This window comes from Corvus moneduloides, chromosome Z, assembly GCF_009650955.1.
Source record: "Corvus moneduloides isolate bCorMon1 chromosome Z, bCorMon1.pri, whole genome shotgun sequence".
In the NCBI taxonomy this organism is placed as follows: domain Eukaryota; kingdom Metazoa; phylum Chordata; class Aves; order Passeriformes; family Corvidae; genus Corvus; species Corvus moneduloides.
The window spans coordinates 29,067,035-29,084,552 of record NC_045511.1 but is presented as its reverse complement, the minus strand read 5'-3'; the positions used below and the strand labels follow the sequence as shown (position 1 = coordinate 29,084,552).

General features: G+C 41.8%; 1 protein-coding gene across 2 annotated transcripts in view; it reads right to left on the bottom strand.

Moving 5' to 3' along the window:
* ACO1 (aconitase 1) overlaps positions 1 to 15,353 on the bottom strand; it is a 35,960-nt gene extending 20,607 nt beyond the window's left edge. The window contains exons 1-3 of one of the 2 annotated variants that reach the window (XM_032095425.1): positions 15,243 to 15,353; positions 3,620 to 3,740; positions 1,680 to 1,848 (exon numbers count right to left, since the gene is read on the bottom strand). In XM_032095425.1, coding sequence (XP_031951316.1) covers positions 1,680 to 1,848; positions 3,620 to 3,716 — 266 coding nt within the window. In that variant the 5' untranslated portion in view covers positions 3,717 to 3,740; positions 15,243 to 15,353. Of the gene's footprint in view, positions 1 to 1,679; positions 1,849 to 3,619; positions 3,741 to 14,702; positions 14,796 to 15,242 lie in introns of those variants that run through there. The other variant, XM_032095426.1, reaches the window with a different exon arrangement.
* Positions 15,354 to 17,518: the final 2,165 nt, after the last annotated feature.

Sequence of the window (17,518 nt, the reverse complement as noted above, 5' to 3'; positions counted from 1 at the left end):
GAGCAGCCCAAAGCAGTAAGAGTTTCTGTTTTCAACTCTGACCATAAGGAAGCTATCAATTTTTAAAAATATCAGAAACCAAGAGCAACAACAAAAGCAGTAAAAGGCTTTGTAGTTCCTATTGAATTTTACCTTGAAAATCCTGAATGTTTACCAAAAACAAACAGAAAAAAGGATCCACATTATCTAACATGGACACAATTAATTGATGTTCAGCAGCTTGCAGCAGTTTGATATCCCAGGATAAGTTTTTTACAAGAAAAATAGGAAATTCTATGTTATGCTACCAAGGGGAATTTGAGGCAGGGGGGTAGGAGGAATGTAGCAGAAGAGTTATTTTGCCATGCTTATGAATGTTTGCTTATGAATGTGCAATTGATATGGAATGGATACGATATCCTTCTACCACCTTAGAACAACTCAGGATAATTACAGAATAATCCTAACTACAAAATTAAATAATTCTAAACCAGAACAATCTGAATGTAATTGTTGTATGGCTTTTGGAAAGTTGCCAAAGCTGCCCTTCTGAAAAGGCCTGTCCAAGAGCTCATTTTTCAGGAATGCAGTTGCTCTGCAGACTTATACACACATTTTTAAAACTCAGTAGAAGTAGGGGGCAAGAAAGAAGAACAGCAAGAGAAGGAACAATGTTAGCTTGAAAATTCAGCTGCCTCTCTGCTCCAGTTTTTCAAAACATTAACAACAGCCAGTGGATGAAAAATAGCTAGGAAATCAGTACTTCTTTCATTCGAGGTTTTGCCAATTTTTTCCATTGTCTTTAAAAGTAGAGCTGTACTGGGTCTCTAGCACTTGGACAACCTTTGTGAAAATGCAAAACAGAGGACATGACAGCTAAGACACTTTACTGGTGAGGAAGAAAATCAACTGGCAACGTAGCAGCACTGGATGTACTAAAACGTTTTATAAAGACACAGGACAAAGATAAAAAGAACAGTGAGTGGACTTGCAAGACAAATGCTGTATTAAAACAGTTAGATGCTATTGTTCCACCTGAAGATTGACTTTCCACAGGAACAGGAACTATTACATGATTACTACAGACACCTGAGGACTCACTGCAATAACAAGGCCCAATTTTCAGAGTCCATTAGGAAGGAATCTCAATTTGCATTTCTGGGAAAAATATGTCCATTTTTTCAATAGCAGAGAAATCTTTAAGAATATATTTATACTAATACTGGTTTAGAAGACAAAGTAATGATGTGGGTTATAAATGAGAACTGAAATAGGTAAAAAAACTGAAAGCAAGAGCCCCTGGGGAACAAAACCAAAACCAAACAAACCCAAACAAAAACCCAAACCAAACAAACAACAAAAAAAGGAGAGACTAGACAATACCACCCCTTCAAAGAATAACTTCTAAACCCCAAACTTCCTAATTTGGATGCAATTTATCAATCACATTTTCTTTCCCTGTTTTGAAGTTTTATGAAGATATTTCCTTCTCCATCCCAGAAGAGTTTCTTTCAATGCTCTTATTCTGAGTGTTTGGCTCTTCAAGTGTTGCCTGTAGCATGACATCCAGAAAAGTTGAAAAAGGCTTTTGTTAATATATCACTGCTATCCTTCCCCTTAGCTCACCCCTCCACCTCAAGCTGAGCATTGCTGCACTCTCAAAAGCCCCTCTTCCTTGCTTTAGAGAGCATCAGACTCACGTGAAGTCTTGCAGAATAACTCTTGCAGGCTTAAATGGCACTTCAACACTCTTGTGTTGCATCACTTTCCAGTTGAGAATATTCTCAACATCTCCTTTCTTCACTAGGAACTCATCGCAGTTACGGATTGCTGCTTCCAGGAGGATTCGAATGGAAAATGGCAGGCGAGCTGCATGGGTAAGAGGCAAGAAACAAACTCAGTTTTTACCTTAGAGCATATGTCAGCAAGCGCAGAGTTCCATGCCTGGGGCAGACAGGTCCTCAAGTGCTGCCCCCATACTCTCACAAGGCTTTATCCCAAATTATCAAAGCCCCTTTTCCAGCCTCCAGCTTTGCCAGGAAGCCAATGCTAACTGACCTGTTCCACTTGATCCTTTGAGCAGGTTTATTATCTTAGCTCCTGTGACACAGTAGACATCTTTGCTGAGGGACTTTTCCACAGCTTTCCCATCCTCCATAGCAAGGCTACCCTGAAAACATGCTGTGCTCACCTTGTTTTTCTGCAGTTTGCTCTCACTCTTGTCACTGAACACAGACATACAAATGTACTAGAAAAACAGTTTTCTACTAATATGTTGGAAGACACAGCTTTAGTGGCTTATGCAGTCTCTTCATCTCAAGAGATTGAAAATGAAACTGAATGAAAGTCAGACTGTGCATCTAATAATCTTCTTTCACTTCAAATTAGAAATATTTAAAGAAGACGACACAAAATACTATTGAAGCAGTCCTGACAGGTCTACTACAAGCAATGGGTGTGAAGAAAAAAACCCAAATATGTCTCAGTCCTTCCTCCATTTTAATAACAGTTGTTTGATTGCCTGTCAGAATATATAAATTTTAAAATTTTTTGAGACGTTTGTTCCAACTGTCTACACAGGGTTGCCCCTCAAGACATATAAGTCACTTAATCACAGTGAGATCTCATTAGTGGTATTGTAAAAAAAAAGCCCATCTATTTTTCAGGACATAGTAATTCAGAACAATTTGGGTTGGTTGTTGTTGGGGGTTTTGTTCTGGGGGATTTTGATTGTTTGGGGGTTTTGGGGGTAATTGTTACTGTTGGTTTGGGTTTTTTTAGAATCTTCTGCCCTTCCCTGGTAAGCTACTCTCTTTTCATGCTGGATAGGGAGAATTGGCATCCTTTTTTCTTTAAAGAATCTGGAGGTTATCACTCTTGGAATCCTGGAATGGATCAACTGGTAACACCGTATGTGTATTTGTCTATTCCTCAAGACTCTTCTCTGCTTTTCACCCACGAAGACTGACATTAATTGACTTTTCACTTATCAGAGCCTGTAAGGGATATGTGCTGCCAACATTCATACGCGCTACCAACATTCAGAGAGAATGTTCCTCCTCTTGTTCCCTCAATTCTCCTTAAACACTGGTTTACGTTTTGAAACACCAACACCACCCACCATAGGCAATTCTAAGCTATAGATACTCACTTTCTAAGTCAATGGCACAGACACTAAGATTTTTACCAGTATCACTGAAAGATTTGGGAAATGTCAGAGGAACTAGGAAAATGCCTCCTCAGAAAGAATTCTCTAGCCACTACTGTTTTTAAAGCTGAAAAATATTTCTGATTGGTTCAATCATACATATATCAGTGTTAGAGCCTTTCCAGCCTTTCAAGATAGCTTAGCAGTTTATAAGAAAATTTGTGCTCTTGGTTTTGCCTAGCTCTACTCACCCGCTCAGGAAAAATAAGACTGCTGTGTGCACAGTATGCTGAGAAAATACTACTGTGATCTTGCCAATATTTCTGTAGCTTTAAATTTCAAGAATTAAATTTTGCTAAAATTTTATTTTCAAGATCCCTCTTTTGAATTCACAGTTCTCTCCAGAGATCAAGTATCATCCAATGTGTCAAAGTCTGTTCAGGTTCTGTTCATCAATATTAACAAAATTCTTCCCTTATGTTGTCAACATACCATATCTCACATCTTCCAATTTGCCCAGATTAAAGAATTTCTTCAGAGGCTGTTTCGGGTCCAGTGGCTCCACAATCCGTACAAAAGGGTTGCTCATGGTTGTTGAAGACACCTAGTGTCCCTAAAACAAAAGAAAAATCAAAGATATTTTCATGACATCTGTCCTGTATACGAAGTACATGTTCCCACAGTCTACAATGTATCTGTCCCACACACAAAGGCCTGTACCAGAGAAAAAGGTACTGCCAGTAATTCCCTTTTCACCACAAATCTAATTGTAACACATCCTCAGAGATAAAAGGTCTGAAGGAGTATTGTGAAACACAAGAGTATTGCGAAAAATATGGATACACCACATGGTTTAGAATCATAGAATCTTAAAAGTCGGAAACAACCTCCAAGATCATCGAGTCCAGATGTTAACTGAGCACCACCATATCCATCACTAAACCGTGTCCTCAAGTGCCACATCCACACACCTTTTGATGATGCATCTATCACTTCCCTGGGCAGCCTATTCCAGTGACTGGAATAAATTTTTCCTACTATCAAATATAAACCTCCCCTGGTGCAGCTTGAGAACATGTCCCCTCATCCTGTCGCGAGCTGCCTGGGAGAAGAGACTGACCCCACCTGGCTACAACCTCCTTTCCGGGAGCTGTACAGAGTGATACCGTCTCCCCTGAGCCTCTGAAAGGAGGCTCCAGGGTAAACAATCCCAGCTCCCTCAGCCACTCCTCACAGAACCTGTGCTCCAGCTACTTCACCATCTTGGCTGCCCTTCTCTGGACACAATCTCAGTAAGGAAGTTCAATGTCTTCATTATTCTCTTCTTTATGCTGTCTCTAGACAGCCATTTGTGCCTCTGTGATTCAGACAGCCATTGTGCTCTGGGATCAGGAAGACAATCAGAGCAGCAAATTTGAAAAAACTCATGGGTTGAGATGGTTTGATAGTTAAAGCTAAACCTGGACCTGCAAGCAAAGCAAAACAAGGAATTCATCCACCTCTTCCATGGGTAGGCAGGTGTTCAGCCATCTCCAGGACAGCAATGCCCCATCATGCCTCACAGTGACTTGGGAATACAAACACCATAACTCTAAACACCTCCCTCTTCCTTCTCCTCACAGCTCTATATGCTGAGCATAATGCCATATGCTGTGGGATATCCCTTGGGTCAGCTGTCCCAGCTGCGCCTCCTCCCAGCTCCTTGCATACCCCCAAGCCTCCTCACTGGTGGGGTGGGTGAGGAGCCTTGGCTCCGTGTAAGCCCTGCTCAGCAGTAATGAAAATATCCCCGTGTTATCAACCCTGTTTCCAGCACAAATCAAAACCACAGGCCCCATACTAGCTATTAGGAACAAAATTCACTGTATTCCACCAAAACCAGCAGAAGTGGCACTGATCTAAAGCTAAACAGATAGACATTTGCATTCAAAATTAAAAACAATTATCCAAACCAGAAAACGCTATTGTTTTGAGACAGAAAGTATTATAGACTAAGATTACAAATGCTACCAGAGACAAAAAGAACCCTCCTAATTTCAGAAAGATTTGTTAGGATCACCACCAAAAAGAAAATTTACATAGGCTCTATTTGAAACACCATTTTAGTTTGAGATATTTTCTTTTTTTGTTGTTGCTTATTGATTTACTGGGTTTTGTGGTGTAATGGTTTGCTGGATAAAGCATTCCTCTGGGACCTAGGACTTTTAGGGTTCACATACAGAAGTTAAGGGACCCTGAGATATTCCCCATATCAAGGCCAGCTAGCGAGAGGGGCCTAAATTCCAGAATACCAACATCTCTTAATAAATTCCACTACAGAAAATAAATTAAAATCATACTGTAGAAGTATCTATCTCCAGAAAAGGTTAACTGTATGCAAACTACCTAAGGAACACTTCCTAGGCCACACTGAAGACCTGAACTCTGCCCAAATCTCTCATGGAAGAATTGGCTTAGGCCAACACATGCCAAGGATCAAGCTAACAATTTAACAGTGAGAACAATTCTCTTGCAGTGCCTGGCAACATTCCCAGTCACGATTAAAATTTCTTTAGAAGAGAGATAATCACAGGCCTCATTTTCAGATCTGTTAATGTTTTCCCAGAGCACTGTTCCTGTCTTCATTCAAGTAACATTATTTTCTCTTGCTCCAGTTTTGCAAACAAGAAAACTCACAACAAAGCATGAGATACACATGACAGGCCTTGGAAACTAATGCAAAGGAATGCACAAAGTCCAGTATTTGTTAAACACAGACAAAGGCCAAAGAATTCATCAATTTATCTCACCTGCCAGTTTCATTGAACATTCAGGAAATACTACTACGTGGAATACATTTATGGGGGATTTTTAAAGTACTCCAGTATTTTCAAAATTTAAAGTTCATGTATATTGAAGACAGCAAAGGGGAAATAGCAGAAATGGTGACAAAAGAAGGTCCAGGGTATAAAGCAGCAAAATAGCATAAAAGACAGAAAAATGTCCAGAATTCTTTCAAAGAAAAAAAAAATGGATATTTCTAGATAAAAAGCTGAATGCCCAGGGAAGATAGAAGGCTGGCAAATGAACAGACTGCAAGCACACACACGTATCACCTCTCACATTCCCATCAATAAGTTATTTTCTGAAACTCCTCTTCCCATCTTTGCACATACTCATCCTGTACACAAGCCCCTAAAGTTTTAGGTGTAATCATCTTTAAACACCATGAACTACTAGATACTCCCCTAAGCAAACTCTGTGCTTCTATGACTGAGCATGATCAAAACAAATTTCTTCCTTCCTCTTCTTGCCAGCTACCCTCCTGTTGAGATTCACTTTTTTGCATTCCATTGTGAGAACTTTATTTTATGCATAACCATTTCTCATGGGAAAGTCTAAGAGTAGCTGTACATAGAAAATATTCGGATATCCCCTGACAGATAAAGCAGATCATTAATTTGATATGACCATGCGTCCACTGTACTCAGTTCACATATTCTCATCCAAGTATAAATTGCAGCTCGAATGTTTTCCATCTAAGTCCATGTCTTGGCAAATCACAGCAGCAATTCAAGATGTTATGACACATTATCTACATATTAACATTACTTTACCAGACATCACCCTCTTCCCTGAACAGAAGTTTTTTAGTTCACAGTATGAGATGCTTCAGTACTAGTCTCCTCTCATCGGTGAGTTACACAAATAAGCCAAACTGTGGGCTGACCAAGGTCTAATCACAAGTTATTTACATCTGCCTGGTCACACTGATACGAAGAACTCTGTTACAAACCTAGAAGCCATTCAGAAATACCTGAAAAGAGGTAAAATCTCTAGAAAAGAGTAAGAACTAGCAGCATTGCTATAGCAAATTTCACAGAGCCAAGAAAGCCCTCAGTCATACCAACTACTATTTCCACATAGTAAATTATAAACTGAGTGAACACAGCACAGAACTCTAAACCAGTAATTTGCCAAAAAGATGTCTGGGGGCAATGCTCTGCACACTGAGTATACCAAAATTTTTTAAGTAATCCTTGTGATAGATACAGGTTAACTTTTTGATTAACGTGACACAGGTTAACTTGTGATTGCAGCACAGAATATTTATTCATGTTTTGCAGGCACTGAAACGTAAATACGCAACACGGGGGAGCAGACATCTGTCTGCCTGGAACTGGTGCTGCACGCAGGGTCACACGCGTTGACCATGGCCACATCAATACCTGCTCAGACATACCAAAACAAGCACTTGATCAACCCAACAACTTTAGAACTGTTTGTGTGGAGATTATGTAAGAAATTGTGGATTATTCAAACCTAAAAATGCAGAATAGGATTTAAAAAGGAGCATCTTATTACTGACACAGACCCAGAGAATATTATGAGTTGGAAGGGACCCACAAGGATCACCAAGTCCAAGTGAATGGCCCATATGGGGCTCTAACCCACAACCTTGGCATTTTTAGCACCACGCTCTGACCAAGGGAGCTAATCTCAGGGTACTGGAACCTTCTTAAAGGGTTGCATGACTTGTATGAAGTGTACCAGACAAACAATAGCTTTATTTTAGCCCCTCCTTAGTGTCTACTATTAAAATTCTGAGAACATCCACAAGTTGGCCGACACTTATGCTGATCATCTTTAAATCTGAACTCTGTAACAATCAATACTGCTTTCCACTCCCCTTGTTAGATCAATGCAGTAGCTTATCGCTGTGCCACCACACTCAATCTCTTGTTAGAATACACCTCAATTCACCCAGACTGCACATCAGCTCACCACAGAAAGTCTGATTTCTACTTTTTCTCTCTCCCCCAGAGAAGTAGAAGTGCAGAAAGATTATAACCATGAATACCAGGTAGGGCAAATTTATCTGGACAAGGCCATAACTTTCCAAATATAAAAAAAGAAAGCTGTTTTTTTGCAAATGCAACATCTTGCCCTTTAGAGTAGAGAATGAACCCTTGGCCACAATAGCTGTCTCTTGCTGTTTGTAGCCCTATATATGACACAGGACAGTTCAAATTTCTCTGGAAACGCAAGTTTTACATTGTGATGCTCTAAAAAAGCTTTTGAACAAACAAAATCTTAGTACAACAACATTCCTCACTTCATCTATATTGAGTGTGCCAGCAAACTCAGCTTTTACCATGAGATCTCAGATGTTAACTAGCACCAAAAGATCACTGCAAAGATGCCTACAGGCTATAGTGTCTGTGGGGATCTCTGTGGTGTCCTGAAGGCCATGCCTTTAGATGATCACGACATAAGAAACATGCACAAGTCCAAGGGGACAGAAGGAAAAACGTGTCTGTCCATCCTCTTTCCTTGCCTTCTCTTATTAGTTAATCAACTAAGTCAGATACATTCAAAGAATATTAAAGTCTCATGTGGATCTCCACAAAAAGGATTTAAGTAAGTAACTTAAAATCTTAAAACCTTTTATTTCTTTAAAAAAAGAACATTCACAGGAGACTTCAACGTATGTTGCACGTATGCCTTCAAATCTTCACCCGTTATAACTTTTCTGAGTATCTAACATAAACACAGTACTAGCCACATCACAACAACATTGACTGGAAAAGGACTTCGCTCAGTTTAAAGTACATTCTTGACTGACAGTGACTCCTTGAATATACTTCAGGTCCCTTTAAAAGCAGTTGAGTAACTTGGAACAACGACAACAAATAAATTTTATTGAAATTAATGGAATTGAGAAAACATCATAATATATCTCATAATCTTTCATTTGCAGAAATTATCTCACGAAGATGATAGAGAGGAAAAACTATATTTAGTTTCTTGCTATACCTGAGAAAAAGTCTGAAAACTGTTCTAGACATCACTTTATAACATACTATTCTACTCTCTTTAGAGTTGACAGTGAAATAGAATAGAGCTAGTCAGACTAAAAGCAGCAATCTCTTTCACATCACAAATAAAAGAGATTATTTTTAAATAGCACAGCTGCACTTACACTCATTGGTTGTAAACAGATCCATACTATCAACACTATTTATTGGTTTGAGGTTTTTTAGGGATATCAGAGTATCCCACTCATTTCTCACCATCCAGAAAAAGAGAAAACTGTAGCATGCAGAATACTTTCTACTAAAATACATGCTGATAGTAAATCATGCTCTTTCTGTAGTACATGACACAAATGTTTACAAAAGACTCATGATTAGTAATAATCAAATTTATTAAAGAAGTACCTGAGGACAAACCAAGGACACAGATTATTTTGTTTGACCTGCAGAAAGGAAAAAAGGCCCTGGATGAGACAATTTCTGTCTAAGCTTCAGGCCATAAAGTAGGAACAGAACAGCCATGGTTATTCAGCATTTTAGTACAGATATATATTTAATGCCACTTGGAGAAAGGGAACATGTTTCCACAATTGCTTTTTCTATTCTGTCTTTCGTTTCTTAGCTGCTGTCTTTCCAATTATGAAAGGGTGCCTACATTATTAATGTTGAGAGGTTAATTTTAGACATCTCTTCATAAAACTAAACACATAGTATCTTAACTAAAACAGATTTCAAGTAGTAAATGTTCTTTTCCCTGAAATGTGGGTAAATTCTTGGCCACCACTGGGAAGCACACACTCAGCAAAGAAGCAGTTTAATTTTAACATTTTACCAGACTCTAGAAATGCTAAAAAATATTACACTCAGGCAAAGCAAAGATGCTATTTTATCAGTCATCAAGAAAAAGGGGAAGGCTCAGACTTGCTGGTACTTGCAGAAAATTTGTGAAGAAACATGACAAAGTATGTTTCTGTGATGAAACTTCCAACTGAAAACTAGGAAAATAAGAGGTGAGCTGGCAGGACCATGATAAAAGTCCTTGCCTGGTGATAAGGCAGGACGTAGGCAACATTCATGGTCTTTCTTCAAAAAATACAACTTTTTCCATCCATGCTGAATCTGATCTTACCACTTTCCATTGCAATTATTGCTCCTACTCCCACAAGTTACTTCCCTTGGTTTCGTCCACTCAAATGACTGCCATTGTATGTACCTGTACTTAGCTGCCAAGTTTGCAACAAGCACCTCCAAATGGCAAAAGCAAGCAATTTAAAAAAATCTAACAGGAGCTGCAGCAGAGGGGCAGGCTACTGAGTTATAAATTTTTCTTCACAATATTGAGCATGCACTTCGTGACATTACTAGCAGTTACATATAGCTGAACAGCACTTCTTTAATTATGGGCTATTGCTCAATTCCCCTGAGCCTCTAAAACTTACACAGCTCTTCTCATGGTTTCACATTCTACTCAGCAGTGGGCCTTCACTAGAAATGTTGATGACTGCTTCCAGTTTACCTAAGTTATAGATGGCATAGCCACGAATAAAGATCTCTAAGCAGGTCCATCAGGTAGGAACTTCCACCATACTGGAATTGCAGCATGTTCTGTGTATGCCTACCTTGCCTGAAGACCAAGGAAGGAGAATACCCATGCTAAGCACGTTGACAGAAGTTTGCATTTTTGATATGGAAAGGCAACCTCTTCAGTATCAGTCAGATGTTTAAAATTTGCTAAGTAAATCCATCCATAATTCAAGCCAGTTTAGAAGGAAAATCCTAAAAAATACATTTTTTTAGTTTAAATATCCAAGTTGCCTAAGAAAAATGTTTTTGTTACCCTGGGTAAATGGATGGACAGATAGAGATGAACAGACACATGGCAACACAACAACAAAAAACCCCACCTACCCATCAAAAAATGGCAAAAACCCACCCAACCAACCAACCAGAAAAAAAACCCCTCAAGCCCAGACATGCCCCCAGCATTTGGACAGCCTTCAACACCAGAAGTAGAACAAGCAGTGTCTTGTTTTATAAAAATATAAAATGCTATAATTACTTTTGGATGTACAAAGAACAGATGAGTGCAATTACTGTTGCAATAAACACAGGTTTCTTGTTTTGATTTAAAGAAGCTCTTATTATTTAACCCTTACTCTACCTGTGGCAGATAAGGCCACTATGTAACAAACATACACTGTTGCATTGCTGCTAACAGCTAGGAGATTTTAGGGTTAAAGAGACTGGAGAAAGAATCTTTGTGCTTCTTTAGTACACAGAAAAGTCCATCATTACATACAGATCCTTAAAGAGAAGTCCACTAACAATTTGATGACTGAGCAACTCTTCTGATGGTATAAACTACACCAGTATTCCACACTGGAAAAAACGTAGTAATACAAAATTGAGGGGTTTTTAAACAATGTCTAGGCAAAGTTTCAGGGACCCCATTTCAACTTTAATGCTCAAGAGGAACACTGTACTAGAACAAACAGAGCTTTAAATTGCAGATTTTCCTACCTTCTCCTGCTGGCAGAAATCTTTGACTGCAATGCTAAAATACTTATTTATTCAGATCCAGAATGTGCTAAAATACCAATGCACTGGATAGGCTACTAATTGCATATTCCTATAATCTCTGTATTTAACAGACTGTCGTAAGTATTCTGACCATTTCACTTTGTTAGCAATGCTGTATTGCACATATTGGAACTGAAAGTTTAGGTCAGAGATCAAGTTTGTGAAATCAAACATTTAGGTCCTAAAGTAACTCCAGCTCCAAATGAGGTGAAAGTTTAGATGCATGCCCAGTTCCAAGATGAAGATACTAAACTCCCTCAAGTCATCCCTCCAGAAAGCCAAATGCTACCTCCTCCCTCACTTCAACACAGTTATTGTGCACTTACAGCTTGGAGGGACTGTCAAAACACTTCTCTCGTATAGATTTCGCCAGCTTCTGGTAACCCCGGCAAGCACACATACAGAGTGCGCTCTTGTGCGCTCTCGGACGGCCTCTGAAATGCGATCTAGTCTTAAGAAAATCCAGATCATAATTAAGCAGGTGTAAACATTAAGGGAATGCTTTGTCAGCACACTGACCACTGAGTGTCCCAGTTAAAAGTAGAGACTAATTTTCCTTTTTTTGCTACAGGAGAATGAGCAGTGTTATGCCTGAGAATAAAGGGAAGCTTATCTGGAGACTATGAAACACTGAAAAATGAAGTGTTGAAATTTTTTTCCCACCTCATGAAAGAGCAACTCTGAACTTTAACCTACTTCCTACCTCTATACAAACTTGCTGCTTTTTTACCCTATGCTTGTATTCCTAGACTGTTCATTAACAAATATGCAGCTTGGACCAGTTTTAACAAAGAACTAGCTTTCAGTGTTAGAAAAAAACCAAAACCAACATGGAAGTGCTGCAAGAAGTGTGGAATACAGAGAGTGTGCACAAAGATTTGGTCTAAAATTTTCATTCAATTTCAGAAGGCAGGATTAAAAGACATCTCGGTACTGGTCTGTTAGTTTCAAAAGGCTCCTGTGAAGGCTGAAGAAACTCAGCAGAGGTGCATGGGAAAGGCAAACAAAATGAGAGTATTGTGAATCAGCTCTGTACTCACGCCATTACTATTATACGAGCTCTATAAACTTCTCTCTCTGCACCTCTAAAACTCCTTTTCTACAACTTGAAATCTGAACTGTTTCAGAGCTACCAGAGATATGTAGGTAGAAGGATTCCTTTCAGAATGAAGAACTCATGAGAGGATTACTACTGTTGTGAAATAATCTGACACTGTGGGGGGTACATCCTAACTTTTTACACCATTTCAAGACAAATCCTGAATTTGTAGTCTTGAAATAAGGATAATTTTCTCACACCAATAACTGCCACCTATAATCTCAGCAGCTATTCAACTACTCATGTAGATTAATCCACCTTTCAAACACCCACAGCTTCAGTCTGTAAGCAGAACAAGTGTGTGTCTGATGCGATTTCATGAACTTGAACTAGCTGTTAGCAGAGTTTACTGGCCAAGCTCCCTGGGGAGGCAAATCAAGTTCTACCAAACATTTTTAAATCAACTTTTTCATAACAGCTTTCACACAGAAAGGGTAGGCAAAAAAACCCACCAAACAACCGAAACTAACACCTGCTTTCACAAGCATCTGGAATTCTGATCCTACAGCTGTGAGAAATCCCAATTCTTACAAAGAAGTGCCAAATACCTAGAGGAAATCTACTGAATTAACCAATCCCTAAGGCAGCACTGAAGGCAAAAATCCTGAAAAAAATTTATCTCCTTTTCACACAAACAGAGCAGAATGGAAATTAAGACTCCTCTCTACTGTCTCTATATTTCAAGACACAAAGGGACCACTCTTCAGTTCATATCTTTCTGCTTAGCTTAAGTGGATTGTTACTCCAAGGAAGGAGCTAAGTTCCAGCTCTTACATGGTAAAATTCTGCAGTGAGAGTCTATCCTGGAAAACACTACGAAAGAGATTTGCTCCATTTCTTACTGTGCAAATATTATTTCTTTTCTAATTTTCTGCATTTGTTGTTTTGGCTCTTCCACCATTACTATAAAAACTTCACCAAATAGTATCAAAGTCGGAGTGTCTCATCCTCTGGCCAAAGACAACCAGAGAGAAACAAAGCTGCTAAATTACAAACGTGATATGACAAAAACCTGCACTTAGAAAGCCCTATGGTCTTTTCAATTCAGCGATAGTCTACAGAGATACTCTGTAAAGCACTGCTAAGTGATCAGACTTCTTTTTATGTGGAAAGCTCGTCCAAGAATCTTCTCTATAAAGTCTGAGGCGAGTAAAGTATTGATAATTTTCCTAATAACTCTTCACACACACCATAGATCCTGGAAGGCACAAGACTCAGCTGCACTTCCTACTCTATGCCCATTACACTCCTCTTACTTTCTTTGAAGCAGTAACAATCCCCAGAAGTTTATTAGGACATTCTGATGAAGTACAATTGCTTTTAAGCAAAGCATTACTAAATAAACATTCCAGTGTTAATATTTCTCTAGGGTGGTCTTCCTTTACTTCAGTTTTGTGAATTGATAAAACCAGTCTGAACAATAGCAACAGCACAGAGTGCTCAGAGATATTAATTCAATTCCAGTTGTTTGGAGAGAGAATCCTCTGGTTTAGACCAAGTTTCCTGCTGATACTAAAAAATACTGAAGTCCAGACCTCTTCGTCTTCCTCTTTATCCCCCTCCCCCCACCTTCACTAGCTTTAGAGCTGGAAACCAAATATCAAAGTACAACTTCGAGTTAAAAAATAAATGGGAACTGTGGTGGTATTATGAAACATGGAAACGTGCTGAGCATAAGCAGATAAGCAGGGACCAATCCAAACATATACCTGATCCAGATACTGAAACTGGGCATCTCCACAGCCACCGTCCTAAATCAAGGTAAATTAGAAGGCAATTATCTGCATCTGTGCTACAACCTCCACGACTGTTATAGAACACCTGCACCTGCTATCTATGCCATGAACGTGAAACAGATTATTTTGTCACCCAAAATTATTAAAACCTGACACTTTATAGGCATCACCTTCCAATTCTTTTCTTCCATCCTTTCTTTGTCCCACTTATGTTGCAGATCTACTGACGTTTTTTTGCAGCACAGAGAAGTTGCTGTGTGCTATATGTACACCTTGCACTATCCTCTACTATTTAGATATTACTGAAATACCAATAGACAAGGCTCGAGTAGTTCCAGGAGGAAAATTAATGTTAAAAGCTTCACCTAGATGAGGACAGGGCAGCTTAACTTCTCTTCCACGCCCGGTCTTCTCGAGCTAAATCCATTCCTCTTTCTCCGCTCTGCAAAAGCCGCCCCCTGTACCCGCTGTGAGCCGGCCCCAAGCCGAGAGCTGGAGACCCGATTTCGCCAGCCGGGGCCCGGAGCTGCGGCGGGGGCCGCACAGCCCGCCGCTGCTGCCGCCGCCGCCGCTGCTACGAGATGGTGCCTCCCCAGGGCTGCTCCGCCAGAGTCGCCTTCCCTCCGCAGCATCCAACGGCCCTTTCCAGCCCCTAACCGAGGCAGCCGGGGCCGGGAGACGGCAGGGTCGCCCGTCGCGCCACCGGGCCCCGCCAGCCGCCGGTCCCCGCCCTCCGCCCGGGCCCGCACCCGTCCTGGGTCTGCTCCGAGGGGCGCCCCTCCACCCCGCCACCTTCCCCGCGGCCACCGGGAATGGGCACGCCGCGGCCGGGGAAGCGGCTCCCAGGCACCCGAGCCGCCGGCGCCGGGCGGGAGAGAAGCGGGGCGGCGGGTACTCGCACTCACCGGGGAGCGAGGAGCACAGACCGCCGCCGCCGCTCGCCGTCAGGGGCCGCCGGGCACAGGGAGAGGGAAGGGGCGGTGGCGGGCGGGCTCCGCCCCACGCTCCAAGGCCGAGCGGCGGCGGGATGGCCGCCAGCCGCCCGAGAGGGAGGCGGGAACGGGGGGAGGGAGGACAAGCAAGCGGACGGCCAGCCAGCAAGCCAGCCAGCCGGGCGGCGGGGGCGCGGGGCGGGCGGGCTTCCCCTTCCTGCCCGCAGCCCTGGCCCCGCAGAGAGCCGCTGCTTTCCTGGACCAGCCCCTTTCCCTGGGTGGGGGAAGAGGAGAGGGAGCGCTGTGCGTATGGAGGGGTGGGTAGGAGGATGGTACCGAGGTCAAGGCCAGATCTGCTGTGGGCAGAGCCATCGGAGAGAGGGGCGCTGTGACATGGGCAGCGGGGTGTGGGCTGTGGTGTGCCTTGTGCCGGCCGTAAGTGCGCCACGTGCTCCCAGCCCGAGCGCTTGCTCAGGCTTCGGAGGAGTCCAGAGCTGCTGTCAGTGAAGCCGGGGCCCGGAAACAAACAGGTGTCGCTCGGGTCACCACTTGACACACAGGACTGCATCCTCATCCTCGTGGCAGTGCAATGAGTGGGAACTCCTGTCGTTTCTCTTGGCAGGGGGAGAGCTCACTGGCCTGGCTGTGGGCAGAAACAAGCTGTTGCTTACAAGCTGGTCAAGATCAATATCATGACGTCAATATTAAAGAACAATATCAGAGTACAGGACGTCCTAGAGGACATAATTTACATCACCCCCAAAGCTGAGTGCTGTGGAGAGTTCATCAGTGCCCAGCAGGTTCCCGGTAGAACAGTATATGGTTTGGGCATGAATTATGTTGAGGAATACATTCAGTGCTGGTAGTCAGGGTGCAGCTGCCGTGGGAGCTCTTGCAGGTTGAGCTCTGGATAGCAGGAGCCAGAAGTAAGACCAACAGAAGTTGACCCAACAAAGGGTACAGGGCCCTGTGGCCCAGCCAGGTGAGCAGTCACTGAGAGACACAGCAGGAACCAATGGTTCAGCTGGAAGACCCCCGACTTTGACACACTTAGGCTGTGAGGGTATAAAAGGCATGGGTTTGCTTTGCTCAGGGTCCCTCCTCGGAGACACCAGTTTGAGCTGTTACTTTGTCACTGCACCATGATTAAACAATTGTAAGAATCCAAGAGTCTGAGACTCTGTCATGAGAAACCTGGGGTCCAGCCTGTAAGGAAACCTGGTCTGACTGGGTGAGAGTGAAGTAAGTAGGGAGTCAAACCGGGCACCCATCAGCTCAGGAGAGCCACCCATTGTAAAACGACCTCTGTTCCAGCTCACGTGGTCTGAGTGTGCCTGCCAGAGTGGTTCCGGGATGGTCAGACAGGAAACTTTCCTTAACAATTAAGTAAACTAAAAAGTATCTAATTCCAGGAAAATAATTGTGTACAGAGTAAAGAGGAGTTGCATGGAAGGAGTGTAAATATTCTGCAAGTCTTGGAAAGGTCTTGTCTGGCTAGGACACACTAACCACTGAGAGGTGGAGTGAAACAAGACCAGTAATGTTTTGTTTTTACCTGAAGAAAGCTCAGGCTAAGAGCATACTGAGTTACTTGCTGGCTTTGCTGCAGATAGCAAGTCTCAGGTGAATGAAAATAGAAGTTCTTAGCTCTACTTGTAAAGAAGGATGAAACATAGAAAATGCCCATGATGTCTCACTTGGTTGTTTGTGGGTTGGATACCTCCACACTGACATGTGCTGACAGATCCTCCTGCCTACACACATTGTCCAGCTGGAACTGTCAGACCAGGAGAAATCAGTGCGAAAGACCCCAAAATCTAGCAAAAAAGATACATTGAGTAGGATTTTTTTTTAACTAAATACAGAAATCCTGGCTTTAGCACACCTGCTACACTGGAACAGTTAAGACTTCTAGGGCCCCTCTGTAGTAAAACCTGATACCTGTAAATAGCCTGCAATCTACAACATACAGTACTTTTGAGTTATTGCTCAAAATCACTTCCATGTTGGCCTGTTTTCTGTTCAGCATAAATACCACATGGAGTAATTCACTTGCACTAAGTTCTTCTTTTAGAATGGTATTAGTTTTTACAACATATGATTTGCTTTAACAAATGGTTAACATGGAACTGGACATTAATTCATAACATCTTTTTCAAACCTTTGGCCAGAGAGGTTCCTAAGACTGAGTTTGGCAGAACACAGTTATGGCTGTAGTTTGGCTTTCGGCTCTTGAAGGTGGAAGCCCA